Below are 23,551 nucleotides of genomic sequence, written 5' to 3'. Positions count from 1 at the left end.
AGGACATAGAGTCCCTGCTAGACCGAGCAGTAATTCAGACACATGTACAGTTTCTACTGGTACTATTTAGGCAAATTACAGGGGCTGTGTTTAGTGCCTTGTCACTGCCACAGGCAGTAGGGCCTATTGAAAGGCCTATGCTTAGTGCCTTAAAAGAGACCTGGCACGGGTAACGTCCAGTTACAGTCTGTCTCTGTAATATACTGTGTTGCACAAGCCTGCTGGTGTGCCCTGTTGTTATTACTATTATTCGTTTCTTGTTTCCATTTCCGCCCGCAGTGTGCTAAGCGCTGCACAGGCCCAAAAGAAGGCCCCAGGCATGGTCCCTGCTTTGAAGTGCACGGGGCTGTACCCTGCTGAGGCCTCGCCCTGCCCTCCGCTGCGGTGGGTGATGGCCACGGCGATCCTGGTGCTACCCAGGCATTCCTCGTGCTGCACCCCGGTGATCCCTGCAGTGTACCCCGCCCGCCGCCCCACGCCCTTGGGGTTCCCCGCCCCGCCCCCCTGTGCCCCCTCCCCACGCCGCAGTGACGCCCTGGGGTTCCCCGCGGGTGAGCCGGTCAGACCCGCCTCTGCCCCGAGCTCCCAGCCCGGCTTTCGCTCTGCCCGCGCAACTTCTACGGCCACCTCGCCCCGCCGCGGATCCGTGCGCGCTCGGGCGCCCAGCGGAACGGGGACTCTTTGGCGAGGCGGAGGGAGACGGGACACGCGAACGCTGGGTTCGGCCCCGTGGAACCCTCTGTTGCCAGCGGCAGGCTGGGGGAGCCGGGCCCCGGGGTAGGGGTGGCCGCGTTCGCCGCTCCGCTTCCAGGGGCAGGGGAAAGGTGCGTTCCCCGCAGCGCAGCTGGGAGCGCTGAGCCCCTTGGACGTTTGCAGGGGAGAAGCCCGAGGAAACTGGAGGACTCTCTCCTCCTCTGGCTGCTGTTGCGCGGGCTGGGGGCGGCTCTGGTACGCGGAGCCTCCCTCAGTCTGGATGCCACGTTTAAAAAGGCAGGTTAGAAGAGAGAGGCTGTGGTTGCTGGTGGGAGGGGGATCTGCGTGTGTGCGCAGCGCCGGGTCGACTGAGACCCAGGTTCGCCTAATAACTCGGGTGTGCTCTCTGCTGCTGCCTGCCGGTCTCCCGGGGAGCGCCGCAAGCCCGCCCCAGCTACCCACCACTGGGGGCAGGAATCGCAGCGTCTTCCTAATGGACTCGCTGTTTGAAAGAGGCACTTTCTCCCTGGGGCCGTGGGAGGCTGGTGGCTTTCCCTCTGTTACTGCTCTGGCCAGGGGTTACTGTGCTAGGTTCTGAGCACGTGCCTACGTGATTGCAGGATCAGGGCCTTGGTGATTTATATGTGGGTGGGGGAAGTGGGGAAGTTATATTAAGCTCTCTTCCCCTGCTCCTACTCATCCTTTCCCATGAAAAAAATCTCTATTCCCTTTAAAAATTCGGTAGCTTGCTAGCTACTAGCTGAACACATTTTTCCTTTGTGTTTTTTCTGTGCTTTGCTTTATTATTTGCCAAGTATGTTGACTTGCTGTTTGCCTTGGTCTGCTGCTTGGAGACCTTTGTGTGGCTTCTCCCTGCCTCCAGGAATTAATCCCTGGATATTTTATGTGTGGGTTTAAAAGCATTCTTGAGGGAGAAGTAACAGGTTTTTCTGCCTCCCCTAAACTTTTCTTCCCTGCCACTGCATGGGTACTGGCAGAGGTGACTGCTCGCTCCCAGTATACAGCAGCAATGGAATAAGGGCTTGTCCTTTTCTACTCTTCAGCCAGAGAACCAAGGTGCTGGTGACTGGGCCATAGGATGGTGTTGCAAAAGCAAGAGGAGGACGTCTCTGGAGAGCTGACAGAACCTCTTGCCCAGGATTCAAAGACAAAGATAGTGGAGGAAGAGGAAGAAGCACTGGTGGAAGTGGAGTTGGAGGACCTTGGCTCTGAGAGTAGCTTTGAAACTGAAACCCCAAATGGACTTGGGGACGGTGGCCACCCCACCCCCGAGGACGAAGACAGCGGGCCCTTTGATAAGAGCCTGCAGCAACTTGACACCTCACACACAGTAACATGTACATTCTCAATTTCATTAGCTGTGCCAATGGCTGCAGGTAGGTACCAGACATAACCCCTCCTGTTCTTTTAACCCCTGTGGCTCATCTCGAGACCCAGATGGGATTGGGGGGCAAACTGCAGAAAGGATGTTGGCTCATTTATATTCCTTCTAGCTATAGTTGTGTGTGGGTCTCCTCACCCTTGTAATACTACTGTGCAGTCCTGTTGACTTGGTAATTTTATAGTATTCTATAGAAGATGCTCAAGGGAATGGTGATGGGGAGGGACCCTGCCTTGCCTTTTACCATTAGATTCAGTTTCAGGCTTAAGTCATAGTGACTGAAAACCTTTACCATTTGATAGCTCTTCAGTAGCCAGTGTTATTCAAGTTGATGGTCTTAGTCAGTCATTGCAAAAGCAGTCATTGTAATTGATTCCTGTGTTTATAATCTCACTGGTGTGGCCAAGAGGTTAATGGGTATGGAGGTTAAACTCCTTTCCTTTAGCTCTAAACGTGGTTTCCTTAGATCAAGGTTAAGGCTCACTTGATGTGTCAGTATAGAGTAGCTTGGGCAGCTGCTGCTATGCTGTACCTCATCTATACGTTTATTTTCCAGTGAAGCCCCTTTTCAAGCATTCCCAGTCCTGCAAGAATTTATGCTAATCTTTATTCATTGTGAGCTGTCCCATTGACCTCCATTGTAATTTAAGGGAAAGGTGGGTTAGGTACTGTATCTAACTTAGGTATAAATATTTAATGCACCTGCTACCATAGTATCTATGTGCAGATGTTCCCAATCAGTATGTTTTTATTATAGTTTTAAAATTCCCTATTGTCTGGAAAATTCTCATTTTTGTCCTTTGTTTATTTGACAGATCTTGGTCTCCCTTCAGGTGTATATAATGAACATTATTACTCTCAGGATCTTTTCTTGCCTATTCTCCAGCATTACTGATACTTATACAACTGTGGGAATGACCATGTTTAGTTAGGATACAGATTACTTTTTGTCTAATAGTGATACTGTTTCTTTTTTCATGCATCATGTATAATCCAGATGAATTTATGATGAATTAAAATAATTCTGTAGGATTGTTAGCTGCCAGGCAGTTCAGTGTTTACAACTAATACATACATCAGCACTAAAAATCAGGAAAATATATTTCCAATGGACTCTAACAGTTCCCTGTATGCATCTTTCACTGTGAAGGCTAAAGGTTTATGCAAGCAATCATTTGGATTATAGTATGACTATATGTGGGACAAAACCAGTATCTGTAAGGGGGATTCTGTCATAACTTCATCTACTAACAGGTCAAGATCGTGTATAGCCATTCATTTTGTACGATTTTAAAGTGGAACTAAGAATTGGTCCTGGGTTTTACTCAAGAGGTTCTGAACATCATTGAACCTTTTGGCAAACCTGGACTTAGTTTGTAGTTTGTAATGAAAACTGAAACTAAGCAAAAAACTCAAGTGATAACTTTGATATTCTATGCAACTCAGTGGAGATGAAGACTAGGTTATGGGCCTGATTCTGCAGCCACATGTGGAACTGCTATTGACAGCATTGGGCAATTCTGTGCAGAGAGAGGCTGTAGGATTAGCCCAGACTTGGGGGACAGGGGGGAGGGAAAAAAACATTTTCCCTCTCCAACGTCTGTTAGTTATAAACCATGGACTTAAGTGCTGGATCTGCATTATACATTTTTCTATTGTAGAGAAACCCCAGAGGGCTGAATAGAAATGCTAAAGTGAATCTGGACAGCTAATATTGGTTGATATGATATGACTCTATGAACCATGTATTCCTCAGCTGATGTGAATCAGTGCAGCTTTGTTGAGGTCAGTGGAGCTATGCTGATTTACACCATCTGAAGACCTGATCCTGTCTTCCCAAAACAATATTTGGGATGGGGGGAGAGAGAGAAACCTGTATTTTAAACTGTGAGGGCAGATCTATAGAAAAAGTGCAAAGGATCAGAAACATCATGTTTAAGGAATATTGAAAAGAACATAAAATAAGGAGACATCAGAACTAGGAATATCAAATGATTAAAAAAATAAGAGATTCATCACACTGTTAAACAATAATAGAATACCATTTATTTAAATATTTTGAGATGTTTTCTACATTCTGCACTGCTTTGAATTGTTAGGGAGCAGAACCCGTCATCCGCATGGAAGCATGTTCTCTGGAATGACAGCCAAAGCATGAAGGGGCATATGAATGTCTAGGGTATTTGACACATAAATACCTAGCAATGCTGGCTGCAAAAGTGCCATTTGAATGCCTGTTCTCACTTTCAGGTGACATTGTGAATAAGAAGTGGGCAGCATTATCTCCTGTAAATGTAAACAAACTTGTTTGTTTTAATGATTGGTTGAACAAGAAGAAGGACTGAGCGGACTTGTAGGCTCTAAAGTTTTACATTGTTTTGGTTTTGAGTGCAGTTATGTAACAAAAAAACCCCTTTTGTAAGTTGCACTTTCACGATAAAGAGATTGCACTACAGTTAACTTGTGTGAGGTGAACTGAAGAATACTTTTTTGTTTATCTTTTTTACAGTGCAAACATTTGTAATCAAAAATAATATAAATTGAGCACTGTACATTTTGTATTCTGGATTGTAATTGAAATCAATATATTTGAAAATGTAGAAACCCCCGCCCCCCCAAATATTTATTATTTCAATTGGTATTCTGTTGTTGTTTAACAGTGTGATTAAAACTGTGATGAATCGTGATTAATTTTTGTAACTGAGTTAATTTCTTTTGAGTTAATCGCTTGAGTTAACTACAATTAATTGGAAGCCCTAAACAGAACATAGCTCAGCAATGTCCCGTGGAAGGCTACTAACAAACATTTGTTCATTGTATCTTTGGTTTTACTATTATTTGTGATATTGCGTTCATTGGAAATTTGGGATATTTGTCCCGTGGATTGAGCAGGACTAAGCTTAAATCTAGTAAAACTCTTTCACCAGTAACTATCTATTTGACACGCACATCTTTTTATCTGGTTTCTTTTCTTTATTTAAATAGACTTGAAGTTTTAACTGACAGGTTTTCTGTTTCCTTTATTATTTGTGAGCTGTATTATCAAAAATATAATCAATTACTAATCTGGGAATAGTGTTATTAGATGCAAATCTAGCTCCTTGGCCTGTGGGCAACTTTGCAACAGAACTGGTGTGGTTCTGATGTAGAATGGGGTATCTGGATGTAGCAGGAGTGTACATAGGCAACACAACATTGTGTGGTAAGGAGTTCTGCTTCTTCCATGCAAGTTGTCTGTGTAGCATAGGATCATAGTTGGTGGGGAGTTTTAGGGCTGTAGGCTCTGTTGCAGTGCTGAGCTTGACAAGATCTGAAACTCTCTAAATCTATATAAATATTTTTCCTAGGTCCAAAGCATAGGCCATCCAATTTAACTGACAAGCAGAGAAAAACGTCTAATGCTGGGAAAGATGCAGTAGCTATTCCAAAAATGCGGCGTTACTACCACATTGAGTACTTCCTTCTACCAGGTGATGTTGAGCCTAGGAAACTTGATTTGGTGTTGTTTGGTGTGGTGGCCAAGCTGTTTGTGGAATGTGAATCCAAGGTAAATAGTATGATGTTTATCATTTTGGGAATAACTAGTTTTTATTTACTATGATCTCTATTTGGCATAAGAGATATTTCTGAAATATTTATGCAAAAGTGGCTGTCATACCGGTTTAAAACTGAACAGTCCTGTACTTCATGTAGTGGAATCAGGAGAATGCTTCCACATGTGATGTAGGTGAGTCATGCTCATACTTTTATTAGCACTACTTGGGCTTTGTCTACACACACAAGTTATTTAACTCGACCAGTATGGACTTAATTGTATTGAAGTAAAGGTGCTTATACGGGTATAGTTTATTCCCATACAAGACAGATGAATAAGCTACACTGATTTAAGGCATCTTTATAGCGGTATAAATGCTTCTGCACTAGGGGTTGTACTGGAATAACTATTTACGTAAAGAGATCACACCTGTAACTGAAGTAGTTATGCCACTACAAAATCTGTGTGTAGACAAGGTTTGAGATTTGCGCTTTAAATTCTTTACAACATATTGAAAGCCTATTCCTTAATAAGACTTCAGTTTGAAAAAAACATATGCAAAGTAAATCATCTAATCAGTTTTTCTTACAAAATAGTAGATTGTTTTGTAGAAGCTAAATTATATTCCTAGTAACTTCCTAAGAAATTTCCTAATAATATCACATTTTTATAGGTTCAGTCTGTACTAATGTAGAAACACTTTATATTGTAGAATTGTTTGAATCAAAGCTCCAAAATGAGTACAGTAACTCCTCACTTAAAGTCGTCCTGGTTAACATTTTTACGTTGCTGATCAATTATGGAACACGCTTGTTTAAAGTTGTGTAATGCTCCCTTATAAGTCGTTTGGCAGCTACCTGCTTTGTTCACTGCTTGCAGGAAGAGCAGCCCGTTGGAGCTAGCTGGTGGGGGCTTGGAACTAGGGTGGACCAGCAGCCCCCCTATCAGCTCCCCTCTCCCCTAAGTTCCCTGTGTGGCAGCCGCCCAGCAGGCTATCAATTGCTGGCATGTGCTGCTCCTGCCCTCTGCCTTGGAGCTGTTCTCCAGAGCCTCCTGCTTGCTGGGGCCGGGGGGGGGGGGGGGAGGGAGTAGGGTAATGTCAGGGTGTCCCCCTCCCCCCTTCTCCTGCACCCTACTTACCCCATCTCGATAGAGCAAGGGGGGGACACAAGACAGGGCTCAGGACAGAGGGAGCTTCCTGGCAGTCGCTGCTGCGGTCTCTGCTTGCTGATTAACTTAACAAGGTAGTGTACTAATGAGTGGTGTCAGCGTACCTAGAGGGGAAATGCGCATCTCTCTCTCGCACACACGGTGTGTGTCTCTGTCTCTGTCTGCCATGCTGTCTCCCCTCCCTCCATTCGTGCTGCCTTGTAGAGTGTGAGGCTACATTAACGAGTTAACCCTTGAGGGCTCAGCCAGTTGCTAGTTCATCATTTAGCAGTAAGGCATTCCCTGGGAAATATCCCACCCTCTGACTCCACCACCTCAACCAAACTTCACAATCAGCATCCCTGTGTAGAGTATTAAATTGTTTGTTTAAAACTTATATATGCACACACACACAGAGTATAAGTCTTTTGTCTGGGAAAAAAATTTCCCTGGAACCTAACCTTACATTAATTCTTATGGGGAAATTGGTTTCACTTAACATCATTTCGCTTAAAGTCACATTTTTCAGGAACATAACTACAACGTTAAGTGAGGAGTTACTGTATAGAGAGATGCACAATGCAGGTTGTTGAGTGTCCTCAACTACCAATAACTTCTGTAAGAGTTGAGGAATATGGGAGAAATAAATATTTTGAATATAACCTTTGAAAGTGTAATTAATCACTTATTTCTCCTTCTAATCTCTCAACATGATTGGTTTAATTTGTAGATTTTTCAAAGTAAAATAGGAAATGTAGCCATAGTTGGCTGAAAATTTTAACTTCAGAGCTTTGTGTTCAAAAAGGTTCGTTTTTTTTTTTTTTAAACATTGAATTGAGGGGAAAACTTACTTATGATAATGTGAATAAGACATGTATTGTAGCATAAAGGGACCTCAGCCCCCTGATTATCGTCCCCTTTATTTGTAAAGTGGGTTGTTATCTAAACTAAAAAGAAAAAAGAAAGAAAGAACTTCTGTGTGCTTTTATATTTTCAGTTAGAGACAGATAACAAAAAACCCTGAAAGGTATCTACTGAAATGTTTTTGTTGTTTCCGCTAGGGCATAAACTTGATTTTGCCCTGTTATTATTGGCTTTTTTTCAAAAGGCCAAAAACCTTAGTACTGTAATATATACATTCCATGCTTAGAATTCTCTTAAAGCTATAGCACAGAAGAGGTGCTGTAAGACGGAAGAGTGAATTTAGTTCCTTTCTTTTTGCCAAGGGGCAAAACTTTCAAAAGTGTTTGTTACTTAGGCTCCCAAGGCCCGGATCCTCAAAGGTATTTAGGGCCTAAATACCTTTAACGTGCACTGTTTCTAGTTGTGACATTTTCACCAACTCCTTCAGAACACTTGCGCCTGGAGTGATACTTTTTGAGTATTGACAGTCCAGTGTTAGCTAACTCACTAGTACACAGCTGTTGCTGTATTACTCCAATAATTCTGTAGTGAAAATTACAGCTATGCTTCAGGAAGTGCAGAAAGTGGGGGCAAGAACACTGAGCAACTTCAGTCTTTGGCACAGTTCACTGAGCTTCCTTTTGCTTCAAGAGCACAACTTAATAAGGGCCATCTTGGAAAATTAAATTGAAATTGCTTCCAGGTGAAGGGCATAGTTGAATAATGTGGATGAAAGTCTGTTTCCTGCCCAGAAACCACTGCCCTTTAATTTGACAATGAATCCTGCCCTGCCCACCTGTCAGTGATCAACACTGAACACGGCCTGAAACTTTAATGTATTAATGTTGATGTCAGAGCTGTCCTTACCCATACGCAAAGTACACAGCTGTATAGGGCTGCCCTGCGCATCTGCGTGTGGATCCAGCCCCTGCCCTGCTCCAGCCCCGCCTCTTCCTGCCTCTGCTCTGCCCCAGCCCTGTCCCTTCCCACCCCTGAGGACTACAGCAAAGCCAAGCTTGCACTCACCGATGGCGGAAAGCAGTGACCCGGCCCCAGCCACGCCACCGCTGAGTGCAGGGGGCAGTTCCCCCCTGCCCCGAGCCAGCCCCCCCATCCCCCCCATGGTGGGGCTGAGTAGGGCTCCAGAATACTGAGGGACAGGCCTGGTTGATGTTATCCTCCTCACTTTGATAGCTAGTCTTTTCATACTGCCTTTGGTACCCACAGACACAACTTGAGCAGTCTGTCCGTACATTGCATGGATTCTCAAGTGTGTACTGTCAAAATGGTGGTATATAAACTTCTACATTCCTTAAAGAGTGCAACTGAGTGAATTTATGGTTGCCGATTTTTTCTAAATCGTTGTTGATATGATGTCTGGCAATACATAATAAAAACAGGTACATTACATATGCAGTTAAAATGCTCAATTTATATGAATGATAGAAAGGTATATTAGCTTGAGAGAGTGCAGTTAAGGTACTTTCACTTTGTCATTTCACTTTTCCATTTCTTTTCCTTCCTATTTTTGCCATCCGCTCCCTTTTTCTGTTAGCCGTCGACCGCACAGGTTCAAGCAGAGTGCTACAGGCAGAAACAGTCGACAACACTAATTTCCTCAGTGAGTGGATATAAAACTGTAGGAGAGTTTTAGAGATGGAGAATTATAGACCCTGGATGCCTTTTGTAATGTATTATTTGTTTAATGTGTGACCTGATGCCTCACTCATTGTGTTCCATATAAATCGTGCACTAAATGAGGCAGGAGTGTTCATAATCTCAGCCTCCCTCACCATTCAGCCTACCTGCTGATTGAAATAGTAGGTCTGACATAAATGTGAGAAAGGAGGTGCGGCAATACCTGTTATTGGACCAACCTCTGTTTGCAGAAGGGGTACACTTTCCAGAGCCCATCCTCAGGACCTGAAACAAGTGATGTTAGGACCCAAGGAAGAGCTCTGTGAAGCTCGAAGTCTTCTCTCTTCCACCAACAGAAGTTGGTCCACAAAAAGTCGACTGTTACCTCACCTGCCTTGTGTCTTGTATGCTAGGACTGGCATGGGTACAGTAACACTGCAAACAGACCATGAGTTTTGTATCTGTAGTGGTTCCAGGATATAAGGGAAACAAGATAGGGGACGTAATGTCCTTTACTGGACCAATAAAAGATATTACCTCACCTATTTTGTCTTTCCTTACGAGATTAACTTTTCAATTAAAAATCCCACACTTTTTCTAAATGTCCATCTGTGCGCTGCCAATGATTTGTGGGTTTTATCTCTGAACAGAAATCATTCAGCACGTACAAACATTTTTAAACGTTGAAAAATTACAAAAAATCTTATGTGATTTTCACTGAATCACGCAAAGGCACATCGATGGGTAGAAGTGAGCGGTCTCAGAGTGGTAGCTGTATCAGCCAAAAAAAAAAAAAATACAGTGGTGTCTGTATCAGCAAAAACAAGGAGGAATACTTGTGGCACCTTAGAGACTTAGGCTTTTTAGTAGAAATGAGAATACTAGAGAATGTGAGCTGTGAATGACTGAGAAAAGTAACCGACAAAGTGGATGAGGTAATACCTTTTATTGGATCAACTTCTGTTGGTAGAGGGAACCAAGCTTTCCAGCTTCACAGAGCTCTTCCTCAGGTCTGGAGAAGCAGTGTCACAGCTAAATACAAAGTGGAACAAATTATTAAGTTTAAGAGATTCACACATGCTGTAGGAGACCATTTAATATGAAGTGGGCACTTAACACCTCTGCAGTTCTAGGGTAAAGGAGGGGTAGTAGGCTGCAGTGTATGTTACAAATTGTTGTAATGAGCCATCAAACCAGTGTGTCTGTTAAGTCCATGATTTTTAGCCCACTGCAGAGTTATGAATTTAAGTTCCCAGGCTCCTCTTTTGAAGTTGTTGTGCAGGTTGCCTTTGAGGATGAGGACTGAGAGGCCAGATATGGAGTGATCACTTTGTGAAATGTGGTCATCCTCAGGTGATAACGTGTTTATGTCTCTTTATCATTGTTCTGTGAGTTCATTTGAGAACAAAGTGATTGTCTGGTTTCACCTACATAGCTGTTATTGGGGCATTTGATGCACTAGATGAGGTACGCTCTATGTTAGGCATATGTTGGACCCATAGATTTTGAAAGGTGCATTGTGGAGGATATTGATCATCTGAGCAGTGGAGATATGCCTGTAGGGTTTGCATCTGTTGTTCTGTAAGGGTCTGGTGCCTCTTTGAATTGGTTTATCTTGGTCTGTGGGGTGCTAGCCTCTGATTAATGAGCTTGGCGAGTTGTTTGAAGGCCAGAAGAGGGGTTTCCTGAGGAAGAGCTCTGTGAAGCTCAAAAGCTTGTCCCCACCAACAGTGGTTGGTCCAATTAAAGATATTGCCCACCCACCTTGACGTTCTCATATCCTGGGATCAGGATGGCTACAACAAGACTGCAAACAACAATCAGAAAAAGGAAGATCAGATCCTTGCTTGTTTTAGGAAACCTGGAGGAAGTGTGTTTCAAGCAGTGTTTTGAAATGGGATGGGGAAAATTAGAGAGATGGAGGGAGCTGTGCAGCAAAAAAAAATCAGCCAGTGAAAAAGTGAAGATTATGTTATGACATTCTCTCTATACAAAAAGAACAGGAGTACTTGTGGCACCTTAGAGACTAACAAATTTATTTGAGCATAAGCTTTTGTGGGCTACAGCCCACTGCATTGGATGCATGCAGTGGAAAATACAGTAGGACAATTTTATATACACAGAACATGAAACAATGGGTGTTACCATACACGCTATAACGAGAGTGATCAGTTAAGGTGAGCTATTACCAGCAGGAGAGGGGGGGAAAAACCATCTCATTTGTGTCCATTTATTCTTTGGCCAAAGTGGACAGTCTCTACGTAAAAGAATAAATGGACACAAATGAGATGGTTTTTTCCCCCCTCTCCTGCTGGTAATAGCTCACCTTAACTGATCACTCTCGTTATAGCGTGTATGGTAACACCCATTGTTTCATGTTCTGTGTATATAAAATTGTCCTACTGTATTTTCCACTGCATGCATCCAATGCAGTGGGCTGTAGCCCACAAAAGCTTATGCTCAAATAAATTTGTTAGTCTCTAAGGTGCCACAAGTACTCCTGTTTTTGCTGATACAGACTAACACGGCTGCTACTCTGAAATCTCTCTGTACAATAGGTGATGATATGACGGATAGAAATACGTATCTGATATTTTATGTTAGGCCATTTAAGGTCCTCTATAAATAAAGGAAGGATTGGGGGTGGTGGAGGAAAGAGAGTGCTCAGGTATGATGTCCTAGAGGCCATGGCTAACTCACAGAAATGAAATTTGTTGTTCCAAGATCCAGCCCTTATTTACCAAAATAGCCCTAGTGATTTCATTGGTTTGACAAATTAACTCCCACTGAAATTTCATATATAAAATGTATACTTTCAAATATTCATCTGAAAGGTTTTGAGGCTTTTTTTGGAAATAGATTGGGACCAAATCCTGCCCACTCACCTTACTTATGTGGGTAGGCTTATTAAGTTTTTTCCCATGAGTAAGGGTTGCAGGCTTTACATTTTCACTTGGATTATGTAATATCGTATTCATACAATGGATGCAAAAAGGCCAACTTATATCTTGTTCGTCATCTTTTCCTCTGTATTCCCAGCCCTTCTGATTGGCTCTCTGATTTCTTGCCCATTTCTTTAAGATTCAGGTTTTCTTTTCACCTCCTGGCCAAACAACACAATGTTTTAAAGTCAACTGCATGTTGATAAAAGATGTCAGAGTTACATCCCTGGAAATCAAAGACACATGAGATAATATATTGTAGAATATAGGGTGGATTTTAGCACTTGGGCTTTCATTTTGTCTATAGTAAGTCAACATTTAAAAATGTGTATATACAAACTTGTAGTATTTCATTCAGTCTTCAATATATGTTCTTCCTCTTATTGGCCGTTGAACTTCTGTTTTGATCCCACATCTTTGCAAAATCTGAATTTGGTTTGATATAGCCATTTTGATTTAGCTCCACAAAATGTGCTGCTGTGACAGTCAGCTGGCACACTCATAATTACATACAAGATCTCTTTAAAAGGTTCTGCTAACCCCCAGCATGATCTAATTTTAATTTACACTTTTAGAGCAATTTCATTAGTTTTTAGCACATACCTTTATTAATGTAGTTTGTTACCCCTCTCCCAGCTGATGGCCAATTGCTCTCTGAGTGGGAAAAATTATATGGGGTGCTATGTAGTGCTTTACTCCATACTATCTATCTAGTGGCTGTATAATCCATGCCCCCTTGAATTAATTAAATGTTTTACTGCTTCCTGTGCACATGTCTGGTGTTTTGTAATTCTAAGGCTCTTTAAAAATTCAATTAAAATATGGTCATTAATGGATACTTTCCCCTCAATATCCGCAGTTAAATGGCAACAGAATGTCCATTGTGTGAATCTTTCTTCAGTACTTCTCACATTCATTAATGTTTTTCAACTCTGTTCTTCCTAGGTTGTGAAACCGTGGTTTGAAAATGACCAAATATGGGTGTCCTGGAACCACAGTATTGATATTCATGTTACTAATGAGTTTCTAATAAAACTGAGAGATCACAAAGTAACTCTGACGATATGGGATACCAAGGACAAAGTTTCTGCAAAAGCTAGGTTTAGTAAATCCAGGGTTCCTGATTCACCAGTAGAGGATTCAGATGCTATTGGTAAGTATTAACATAAATAGCCACACTCTTTATAAAATGTATTGCGAGAGAGGAGGTTTAGCACAAACAAGAAAACAAAAGGGTATTATTTTTAGTTTTAATACAGGATTACAGTAATTCATCATAGCATTAACATATCACTTCAGTTTTTCATAACCAACTTGCATGTGCCCACTGTTTAATAAGTTATTAGATGGTTATTTCAGATTCATATAATGTGAACCCCTTAAGAATTATTGCTATTTGTTCATATTTTAACAAGTCTTCAGGTTTGTCCCCAGCAACCTTAGAGGCCGATCTCTGAAATCTTGCCTGGTTAGACCTGCCATTTCAGATGTATAATCCGAGTTTTTCCTATTTTTTAAAAATATTGTGATTGGGCCCTGTAGCAATGCAAGACTCACCCCTCCGGCACCTCCTGCTGGTCATCCAGGGAATTAGTGTTCCAGCCTCCGGAGCACCCTCTGCAGGCCAGTGGCCCACTTGCCACTGGGCCCCAAGTCCCTCTCGGACCCCGGTGTCCCCCTGTCTTGGGTGCTGCCCCCTGGCAGTACCCCTGCCATCTCTGGGTTTCCCCTCTCTGGGGAACCCCCAACCCTCTATCCCCACCTCGCCTGAGTCTATGGCTACTGCCAGTCTCCCTCTAGCCCCTGCACACTGGGGCGGACTGCAGTGTACAAGCTACTCATCATCGGCAAGGGGGGGTTTGAACCTGCTGCCTTTGCCTACCCCCAGGCTGAACTCCTGCAACGTCAGTACCTATTAGGCCTTTGGCTAGACCTGCAGCCTGGGGTTTTTCCAGGCGGGAGCTCTGCAGCTCCTTTGCCCTATTCCCCAGCACTGTTCTATTCCAGTACCTTCATTCATTCCTAGGCAGCCAGGTCCTTCTCTCTCTACTGCCAGAGAGAGACTGACCCAGCTCCTGCCTAGCAGCCCCTTTATAGGGCCAGCTGTGGCCCGATTGGAGTGTGGCCCCCAGCTGAGACTGATTCCTCCAATCAGCCCAGCTTTTCCCCTGCCACAGCCCTCTCCCAGGGCTGTTTTAAGCCCTTTAAGGCAGAAGCGGGTCGGGGGCCTCCGCACTACCCCCCAGCCCAGTTTTTTCCTCCCTTCCTACCGTAGCTTCCCGGAAGCTTTTTCCCTGTTTGTTTTTCTGCCCTACCCTGGCCCTGTCCTAGGTTCCTGGGTTCGTTAGTGTGTCTGCACCGCCCCAAACCTTACAAGTTTGTTACTTCGCCAGCCCTGTCCTTCCCCAGGAGTTTGGTCCCCCCCCCCCTTTGTCCCCTACTCGCCCCGCCCTCAGTTGTTTGCTGTTCCCCCTGACTCCCGCTGACCCCTGCCCTGCCCAACCTGCCGTTTGGTGTGCCCATGTCCCCTTCCGGAGCGCTTGTGCCCCCCTCCTTTTAAGTTGTTTACCCTGATCACTGCACCCCCCGATGCCATTGTAGTCCTTCCCCATCCGAGTGCAGCCAGAGGAGCCGGTGCCACGCCTGCGATTGTCCCCCTCTCCTTTGTTGTCCCCATGTCCTCCTGCTGCTGGCACCCTCCTCCCCTGCCTGCAGCCTAGTGGGGAGGAGTGGTTGCTTCTTCCCTTCCCCCGGTGCCCACCTACAGTTCCCCCGCCCCCCCCACATTGGTACCCTCCTTCCTGCATACAGTTTAGCAGGACGGAGTGGTTGGCCCTGTCCCATTTCCCCTATTCCTATTGTCCTGTCTGCTGGACCCTCCTCCCCTGCGTGTGGTCTAGCAGGGAGGAGCAGTTGTCCATTGTCCTATCCTCAATTTAGGGCCTCCTCCTGCCTTTTCCCACTATGGAGGAGGACCCTGCCCCTGCTCCTGCCCCTACTGGTCCTATAGTTTCCCCCTTGTCACCGCCCTTGGTTGCCCCAGCGGCTACCTTCTCGGCCACCACTAGCCCAGACTCCGCCGCTGCCATGGCTGCCCCTTCCACCAGCAAAACGGGCCAGGGGAATAAAAAGGGCAAAGGCCCCGCCCGGAAAACAAAACCTCCCTGCTAAGCTCCTCCCTGCTGCGGCCCCGACATCTGCCGCAGCTCCTTCCTCCCCAGCTGTTCCCTCCACCAGCTCTGGGGGCGCTCCATCCCGAGCCCCCAGAGCATACGCCCAAGTGGCGGCGGCCGCCCCCCCAGCATGCCGCCGCGCCATCTGTTCCGACTGCCGCCTCCGGTACCATTCCTGGCGGCCGGGGCACCTCTCCCTCGCTGACCAGGAGGCCTGGCGTCCGCTGCCTCCTGGTGTCCACCTCACCCCACATTTGTAGAAGTGCGACGCCCGTAAATCGCGGGTTCGATCCCTCCCCTCCGACGGAGAGGGAGAGGAGGCCCCCCGAAAGATGCTGTGGGGGGCTGACGCTGTTGCATCTTCCGCTGTGCCCCCGGATGGAGCCCAGCAGGAGACGCCGGCAATGGTAGCCATGGCAGCAGACGGAGATGCCACCACCCCCCTTGTTGAGTCCCCTCCCGAGGAGGCCTCTGTAGGAGTTCCCCTGACCCCTTTGCCATCTGTGCCCCCCACCGCTGTCGATACCGGGACTATTACTGACCCGGTTACGGGCAGGGAGGACTCTGGGGCCGCAGGGACTGAATTTACTTCCATATTTGAGGAGATCAAGGCTCTGGGTCTGACCCCGGTCACCCAGGGGGAGGACGACCCCCTGCTAGCGGGCCTCGATCTGGGCTGCAGTTCAGTTCCACCATCCCCTCCTCCTTCTCCCTGCCCCTCACTCCCAGCTGTAGCCCCCGCTCTGCTCCTGGGGGCGCCCCTGGCTCTCCCCATTTGCCCGGCCGCGGATGGCACCTCACCTGAGGCCGCCCAGCCCCCAGAGGTGATGGCTGATGCTGAACGGTTGGGCCCCAGGCGTGCCCTCTACCACCCGGACGGAGTGGTTGGCTTCCCCTCCGGCGGGGCCCCACGGAAGTTTCCGTAGTGTCTGACGCCATGCCTGCGGGTGACGTGTTTCTCATAGCTCCTGTGCCCAGTGTCAGTGAAGGTGCCCCCTTCAAACCCCTGTCCCTTTGGCCCCTAATCCCGGCCGAGAGGAGCCACACCCCAATATCCCGGCTGTCGGGGACCGTGGACCTACCAGTGTCCCCGCTCCTGTTCCTACCCCCTGCTCCCGGCCCCTCTCCTGCCCCGGTTCCAATATTAGCCCTTGTCCCTGCTCCCGCCCCTTCTTCTGTCCTAGTCCCTGGCCCAGTCCCCGCTCCCGTCCCGGATCCTATTTCCGTTCCCAATGAGTCGCTCGCCCCCTTCCCCGCCACCTCCCATGCTATTGCCCCCCCCCCCCCCCCCCGAGGTTGTCTCGTTTCCTTTGTCTACGGACAATTCTCAGGGGGCAGTTTTCGTGTCCCCTCTTCCCAACATCATGGGCCTGCACTATTCTCTCTGCTGCCCCCTCCTGTGCCAGGGATGGGGACAGGTTGCCCGGCGCAATTGCGCCGGGGTTCCGCTTCATGCTTGCCCGTCTCTGCAGGCCACGAAGATCTTTTAGGAGCCTCGTCAGAGGATGGCAGCAGGTTGGCTGCTGCGTCCCCCTCTGCGCTGAGGAAAGAGCTGTGCCCATTCCTGCTGGACATCTGTGGCTCAAAGGGCAAGGTGCAGCTCGCCCTCCAGCACTGGGGGGACTTCCACCGTGTCCTCCGGGCCATGAAGGGCCTTTTGGGGGAGGGGAGAGGGACCGGGAGGCAGGGCCTCGCAGCCTACCAGCGGGCCCGTAAGTTCCACGACTCCCTGATGACTTTTGGGGTTGAACATGCGGGGCCCGCTGGAGGTTGTTGATCACCCTGCCCGTGAGGATTCGCCCCAGCCCTCCCTATGAAGGACACCATCTTTGCTACGCTGAACACCAGGGGCAGTAGCGTGGGTCTCTGCAGGAGCCAGGTGCTCTCCTTCCTTCGGGATGGGGGGTACTCTGTGATCTTCTTGCAGGAGACCCACACGGCTCCAGCTGTCGAGGCTAGCTGGCGGGTGGAGTGGGGGGATGAGGTTTACTTTAGCCACTTCAGCGCCCGTTTGGCTGGGGTGGCCACCCTGTTCTCCCCAAGCTACGGCCCGAGGTGCTGGGGGTAGCCAAGGTCGTGCCAGGTCGCCTGTTGCACATCCGAGCCTGCGTGGAGGGGCTGATATTAAACCTAGTCAACGTTTACGCCCCGAACTCTGGTCCGGAACGAGTGCATTTCTGTCGGCAGGCGTCGGCCTTCCTCGGCACTCTGGATCCTCACGAGTGCATGGTCCTGGGCGGGGACTTCAACACCACCCTCGAGGACCGGGACCGCTCAGGAGTCAAGACATCCCAAGCAGCTGCGGGCGTCCTCAGGGAGATCGTGGACCATCACTCCCTGGTGGATGTATGGCGTGACCACCACCCAGACAACGATGTTACCTTTACTTATGTCCGGGTGGAGGTGTTTCGCGTTTCCATCTGGCACGAGCCCATGCCTCCGGTGTCTGGTTGGCCCCGTTCTCGGATCACCACTTGGTGACCGTGACAGTCTCTCTCAGTTCGGAGAGGCGGGGCTGGTCTGTTGGCATTTCAATAACAGCTTGCTGGAGGATTTGGGCTTCGTGGCATCCTTCCGGGAGTTCTGGCTGGCCTGGCGGGGGCAGCGGCGTGCCTTTCCCTCGGCGAGGTGGTGGTGGGATGTGGGGAAGGTGCGCCCACGGCTCTTCTGCCGTGACTACACCCAGGGCGCCACCAGTTCGGAGGGTGATAGGGCAGTTGGAGTGGGAGTCTTAGAGCTAGAGAGGCATCTCGCCTCTGGCCCCTAGGATCCACCCCTCTGCGCAGCGTACCGGGAGGTGCGGGAGGAGCTTCGGGCACTGGAGGACCATCGAGCCTGGGGCGCTTTTGTTCAATCCCGCATCCACCTTCTTCAGGAGATGGATCGCGGCTCCCGCTTCTACGCCCTAGAGAAAAGGAGGGGGGCCAAAAAGCACGTCACTCGCCTCGTGGCGGAGGACGGGACCCCCCTCACGGATCCGGAGGAGATGTGTGGAAGAGCCAGGGCCTTCTATGCTAGCCTTTTCTCCCCGGATCCGATTGATGCCAGTGCCCGCAGGGTGCTCTGGACCGAACTCCCGACGGCCAGCGCAGGCAACCGAGACCGGCTGGAGCTGCCTCTCTCTCTGGCTGAGCTCTCGGAAGCCCTCCGTTGCAATCCCACTAATAAATCTCCAGGCATGGACGGGCTGACCGTGGAGTTCTACTGTGTGTTCTGGGACGTCCTTGGCCCGGACCTTGTCATCGTCTGGGCTGAGTCCTTGCAAAGCGGGGTCCTTTCTCTCTCGTACAGATGAGCTGTGCTCGCCTTATTGCCGAAGAAGGGGGACCTCGGCGACCTACAGAATTGGCGTCCCGTCTCGCTCCTCAGCACGGACTACAAGGTCGTAGCGAAGGCCATCTCGCTGTGGCTGGGGTCCGTGCTGGCGGACGTGTTCCATTCCGACCAGACGTACACTGTCCCAGGCCGGACCATCTTTGACAACTTGTATTTGGTCTGGGACCACTTGGAGCTGGGGCGTAGGGATGGTCTGTCGTTCGCCCTCCTGTCCCTGGACCAGGAGAAGGCGTTCGACAGGGTGGACCACGGGTATCTCCTGGGCATCCTGCGGGTGTTTAGCTTTGGGCCCCAGTTTGTGGGCTTTTTCCAGGTGCTGTACACTGACAGAGTGTCTGGTCAGGCTCAACTGGACCCTGACTGAGTTGGTCAGCTTTGGGCGGCGAGTACGGCAGGGGTTCCCCCTCTCGGGCCAGCTGTATGCTCTGGCGATCGAGCCCTTTCTCCGTCTCCTCTGCCGGAGGTTGGCGCTTCGGGACCCGGAGCTGCGGCTCATCTTGTCGGTGTACGCCGACGACGTGCTCCAGGACCCCGACTACCTGGTGCGGGTGGAGGCCTGCCAGGCCGTTTACTCGGTGGTCTCCTCTGCCTGGGTCAACTGGGTTAACAGCTCTGGCCTGGTGGTCGGGTATGGGTGGCAGGCAAGCTCCCTCCCACCCGTGCTTCAAGCCATCTGGTGGAGCGCGGGTCACTGCTCTATCTTGGCGTTTATCCGCCACGCATCCTTCTCCGCCGGAGAACTGGCAGGATTTGGAGGCCAGGGTTGGTGAGCGACTGTGGAGATGGACAGGACGTTCCTGTGTCTCTCCCTGCAAGGGAGGGTGCTGGTGCTGAACCAACTGGTCCTGTCCATGCTCTGGCACCGGCTCAACACCCTGAGCCTGGCCTTGAGGATCCTGGCCAGGCTCCAGAGGATGGCTCTGCAGTTCTTTTGGCCGGGGCTGCACTGGGTCTCTGCAGGGGTTTTGAGTCTTCCCCTGGAGGAGGGAGGACAGGGCCTGGTTTGCTTGCACAGCCGGGTCCATGTTTTCTGTCTCCAGGCCCCGCAGAGGCTCCTTTATGGTGCAGGTAGTCCGGCGTGGAGCACGTTGGCGCACGCCTTCCTCCGAGGGCTCCGATATGACCGGCAGCTCTTTTTTCTCCATCCGAGAGGCCTTCCGCGAGACCTCTCCGAGCTGCTGGTCTTCTACGAGGACCTCCTCTGTACCTGGAAGCTCTTTTCAGTGACCAGGTCACTTGTGGCCACCGAGGGAGCAGACCTCCTCGTGGAGCCCCTGCTACACAACCTTGATCTCCGTGTGCAGGTGGCGGAGTCTCCCTCGGTGTGTCGGAGGTTGGTCCTGGCAGAAACCACCAGAGTCGGAGACCTCCTGGACTACGACAGGGGAAATTGGGTGGAACCGCGCACGCTCGGATGACGCATGGGGCTTTCCACCCTTCTGATCCCTAGGTGCGTACTCCAGGAGGTGAAGGCCGCCTTGTCACCCGATTCTCTCGCTTTCCTGCAGCGAGCCCTGCGAGAGGGCGTTCCCCGCCTACCCCTAGCCCTCCAGACATTTTTCTTGGGCCTCAGTTCCGCGAGCCCCCCCCGGCCTCCCCGCTCCCACACTCCGAGCAGGCTGCATACCCTGCAGCCGGTCCGGTTTCGAACCGTGCCCAGAAACCATCTGTACACGCTCATGCTCCATACATTGCATTTCCTCACCCTCGAGTCTCACCATTTGGTGTCAGAGTGGGACTATCTTCCACCTAAAGAGGGTGAAGAGCCCCAGTGGGTCAGCCTTTACTCCATCTTGGTCCCATGGCCCGCCGGGGACATTGGTTGGCCGCTCCTTCATGGAGCCATGAGCACAGGCGTGTACCTGGCACGGTTCACCCCTATACCTGAGGCCTGCCCCTTTTGCGGCGTGAGGGAGAACCTGGCGCATGCCTACCTCGAATGCGCCAGGTTGCAACCCCTATTCCGGCTCCTCCATAATCTCTTGTTGAGTTTCTGGCTGCACTTTTCCCCACACTTGTTCCTCTTCGCACACCCTATCCGTGGCCCCACGAAGTCGCGAGACCTCCTCGTCAACCTCCTCCTGGCTCTGGCCAAAGTCTCCATCTATAATACCAGGAGGAGGATGTTGGATGAGGGGATGCTCTGCGACTTTGGGGCCTATTTCCGTTCCTCCCTAGTTTCACGCATCCGGGTAGAGTTCCACTGGGCAGCGTCCGCTGGCTCCCTTGACAGCTTTGAGGAGCAGTGGGCGCTGTCTGGGGTTCTCTGCTTGGTGTCCCCATCTGGTATCCTTGTTTTGAACCTCTGACCTTCACTCCGATCCCTGTTTTTCATTAGTTGTCCCCCGTAATCAGTTGGTCCCATGGTCCCTCCCGCTAGGTTGGGAGAGGGGCCTTTAGCAGTGGGCGGGCTTGCGCCTTCCCACTTCGCAGGTTTTCCAATACAACCCTGCTACAGGCCCCTTTTGTGTAGTGAGGGAGTACTTCTGTTTTAAAGTTGCATGCATTTCCTTTTCTCATTTTTACTCTAATAATAAAATAGCTGTGTTTGCTCAGGAAAGCTCTTCCAGTTCCATGTATTTCAGTGGAATCAAAAATTATGTCCTTATCTCACAAGATATTTTATGTATAAATTTCAATTACTGGCAAGTAGACTGCTCTGTGGATTTTTTTAAAGTGAGTTGTCACTACCAAATAAAATATTTGAAGAAATACTAAGAGTTTTGTCAGAATAAAAGATCTCTTAGTAAGAGTCTTTAATGAAGCTTTAGATTCCTATCTGTCAAAGCAATCCAAGCATGTAATTCTCATCTACCAGGAAATAGCAATTGCTGGGATTGGAAACTCATGTGTTTCACTCTCAGTGTTTCCTGCTGATTCTTCTGGAGGGCATGAGAGTTTGGAGCCAGTCATTTATGCAGCAAGGTGAGGGCAAAAAGGGTGAGAGGCCAGAGGTTCCACCTCCCAAACTCTCATTCCATAAAGACAAACTCTATGCCTAAAGGTCAATTTCTCTCATCTGTTCCTATGGCTTCTTGTGTCTCCTGCAGGAGTAATCTGCCATGAACCTCAGCTGCCCCCTCAGAGTGTATTATGTAGCACAAAGAGTGAAAACCACTTATGCTAGCTACGTCTGCAGGTTTTGGAAGAAACCTTCTGGCCCTGCTTGACCTTTACCTCCAAATGCACAGAACTGTGTGCTCATAAAGTGGGTTCCCTTGGATCACAGGGGAGGGGAAAGCATGATGTGGAGGAGACACTTACCCTGCTGTGACCCAAAAGGGAGGCCTAAATAGTGGATAAAATACAACAAAAATAAGGCAAAATGAAGATGTCTGAATGGAAATTTCTTGTTACCTTTTTCCCCCTCCAGGTGGGGTAAAATATACGGTGTTATTGCAAAGAAAACTCTTTGAGGACAATCAGCCAGAACTCAGCTGTGTTAAAATTAAAGGTGTGAAAGTACCCAGTGCACCAGAGAAACCTGCAATGGGTCTTGCAGCAGGTAGAGTTGTATGAACACAGGCTGGGTGGGGATCCTGGGATAAGGATCCCAGGGAGGGAAACGGGGGCTGGGAGCTGGAAGACAGGGACTGGAAAAACTGGCATTCATCTGCAGAGCCCTGAGCGAGAGAGGCTGAAACGGGCTAGGCAACGATACTACGGCTGACATGAGTAGTTGAGGGCGTGAGTGTGGGGATTGAGAGGAGTAAACGGGTGAAGGAGCGGCATGACTGACACAGAGGCTGACCAGGATGTAGGTAGAAGGGGTCAGGAAAGGGGAAAAGGGTCAGGAGGGATGTATACCCACTAGAGCACTTTCGCCTCCAAAACCTGGAGTGGAACACAAGATTCCTGAGTTTCACCATTCATCTACTGTCAGCAAATATCTGTGACGCTCACTGGCAAAGTGTTTCTGATTCCCCTCACATGGCTACTTTTGCTACCAGTTACCCTATTAGCTGAAGTGACAAAGGACTGTTATGTGAACCTAAAGATTCCAACCCTGCGGATGACCTATGTAGGGCTCAGTAGGATGCCACATAGGAGGATCTGTCTATAGTTTGCTTTATTATAAACCTAGGAAATTACACACAAAAAACTGTTAAAAGAACATTGTTAAGGTTGCAGAGTCAAGCACTCGGAAGTTAGAAAATGCCAGAACTGCCTGTGCTTGACTATGCACTTTTTTGTGTTCTTTTAACATAGTTTTGTGTGTGTGTAACAAATAGTACTGTTTAGAGCGGAACCACCTGTGAACCTCCATAACTCTGTTCTGATCTTAAATGTCTCTTAGGGAAGTACTTTCCTTTTTTTTATTAATGAAACATTGTAGTATTAGAATTTTGTTTGCTCCTCTTAGACTATGGTACTGGGCTTGCGTTTTTTCAGATGGAGGTGTAAAACTGAGACCCTGACTATTAAAGATCCAGTGGAAAATTTTACAATTTCAGCGGTGGGTGTTAGCATCAACTGTAATGTACTGGCTCTCTCTATGTATGTACTTGTATGTTGGCAATAGTGCCATCTAGTGGCTGATTCACATAGAGGATAATGGACCTGCTACTATGACCAGCAAGGGAGATAATTCAAGTGGTAGAAGTCTGTGTTTTTGGAATGGAAGGACAATAATTCTGGCTTCTTATCTGCATAGGTGTATAAATTATCTAGTTGTTGCCTGCAGCAGGTAGATGTTGTTACAGTGTCTTGGCCAGTTTCCATGTGGACAATTGCATTTTTCTTATTTAAATGGATTCCCTTCCAGTTTCAGCTAAATAGA

General features: G+C 48.5%; 1 protein-coding gene across 5 annotated transcripts in view; it reads left to right on the top strand.

Moving 5' to 3' along the window:
- Positions 1 to 608: 608 nt before the first annotated feature.
- The window catches only part of CFAP92 (cilia and flagella associated protein 92 (putative)), an 80,984-nt gene continuing 58,041 nt past the window's right edge, over positions 609 to 23,551 (top strand). The window contains exons 1-5 of one of the 5 annotated variants that reach the window (XM_075130549.1): positions 609 to 824; positions 1,758 to 2,090; positions 5,443 to 5,642; positions 13,208 to 13,415; positions 22,145 to 22,276. In XM_075130549.1, the coding sequence (XP_074986650.1) occupies positions 1,793 to 2,090; positions 5,443 to 5,642; positions 13,208 to 13,415; positions 22,145 to 22,276 (838 nt within the window). In that variant the 5' untranslated portion in view covers positions 609 to 824; positions 1,758 to 1,792. The other 4 variants (XM_048859580.2, XM_048859579.2, XM_048859581.2 and 1 more) reach the window with 4 other exon arrangements.

Source organism: Caretta caretta, chromosome 7 (assembly GCF_965140235.1).
Source record: "Caretta caretta isolate rCarCar2 chromosome 7, rCarCar1.hap1, whole genome shotgun sequence".
Taxonomy (NCBI): Eukaryota; Metazoa; Chordata; order Testudines; family Cheloniidae; genus Caretta; species Caretta caretta.
The sequence above is the reverse complement of the archived record's forward strand: the minus strand, read 5'-3'. Positions and strand labels throughout refer to the sequence as shown.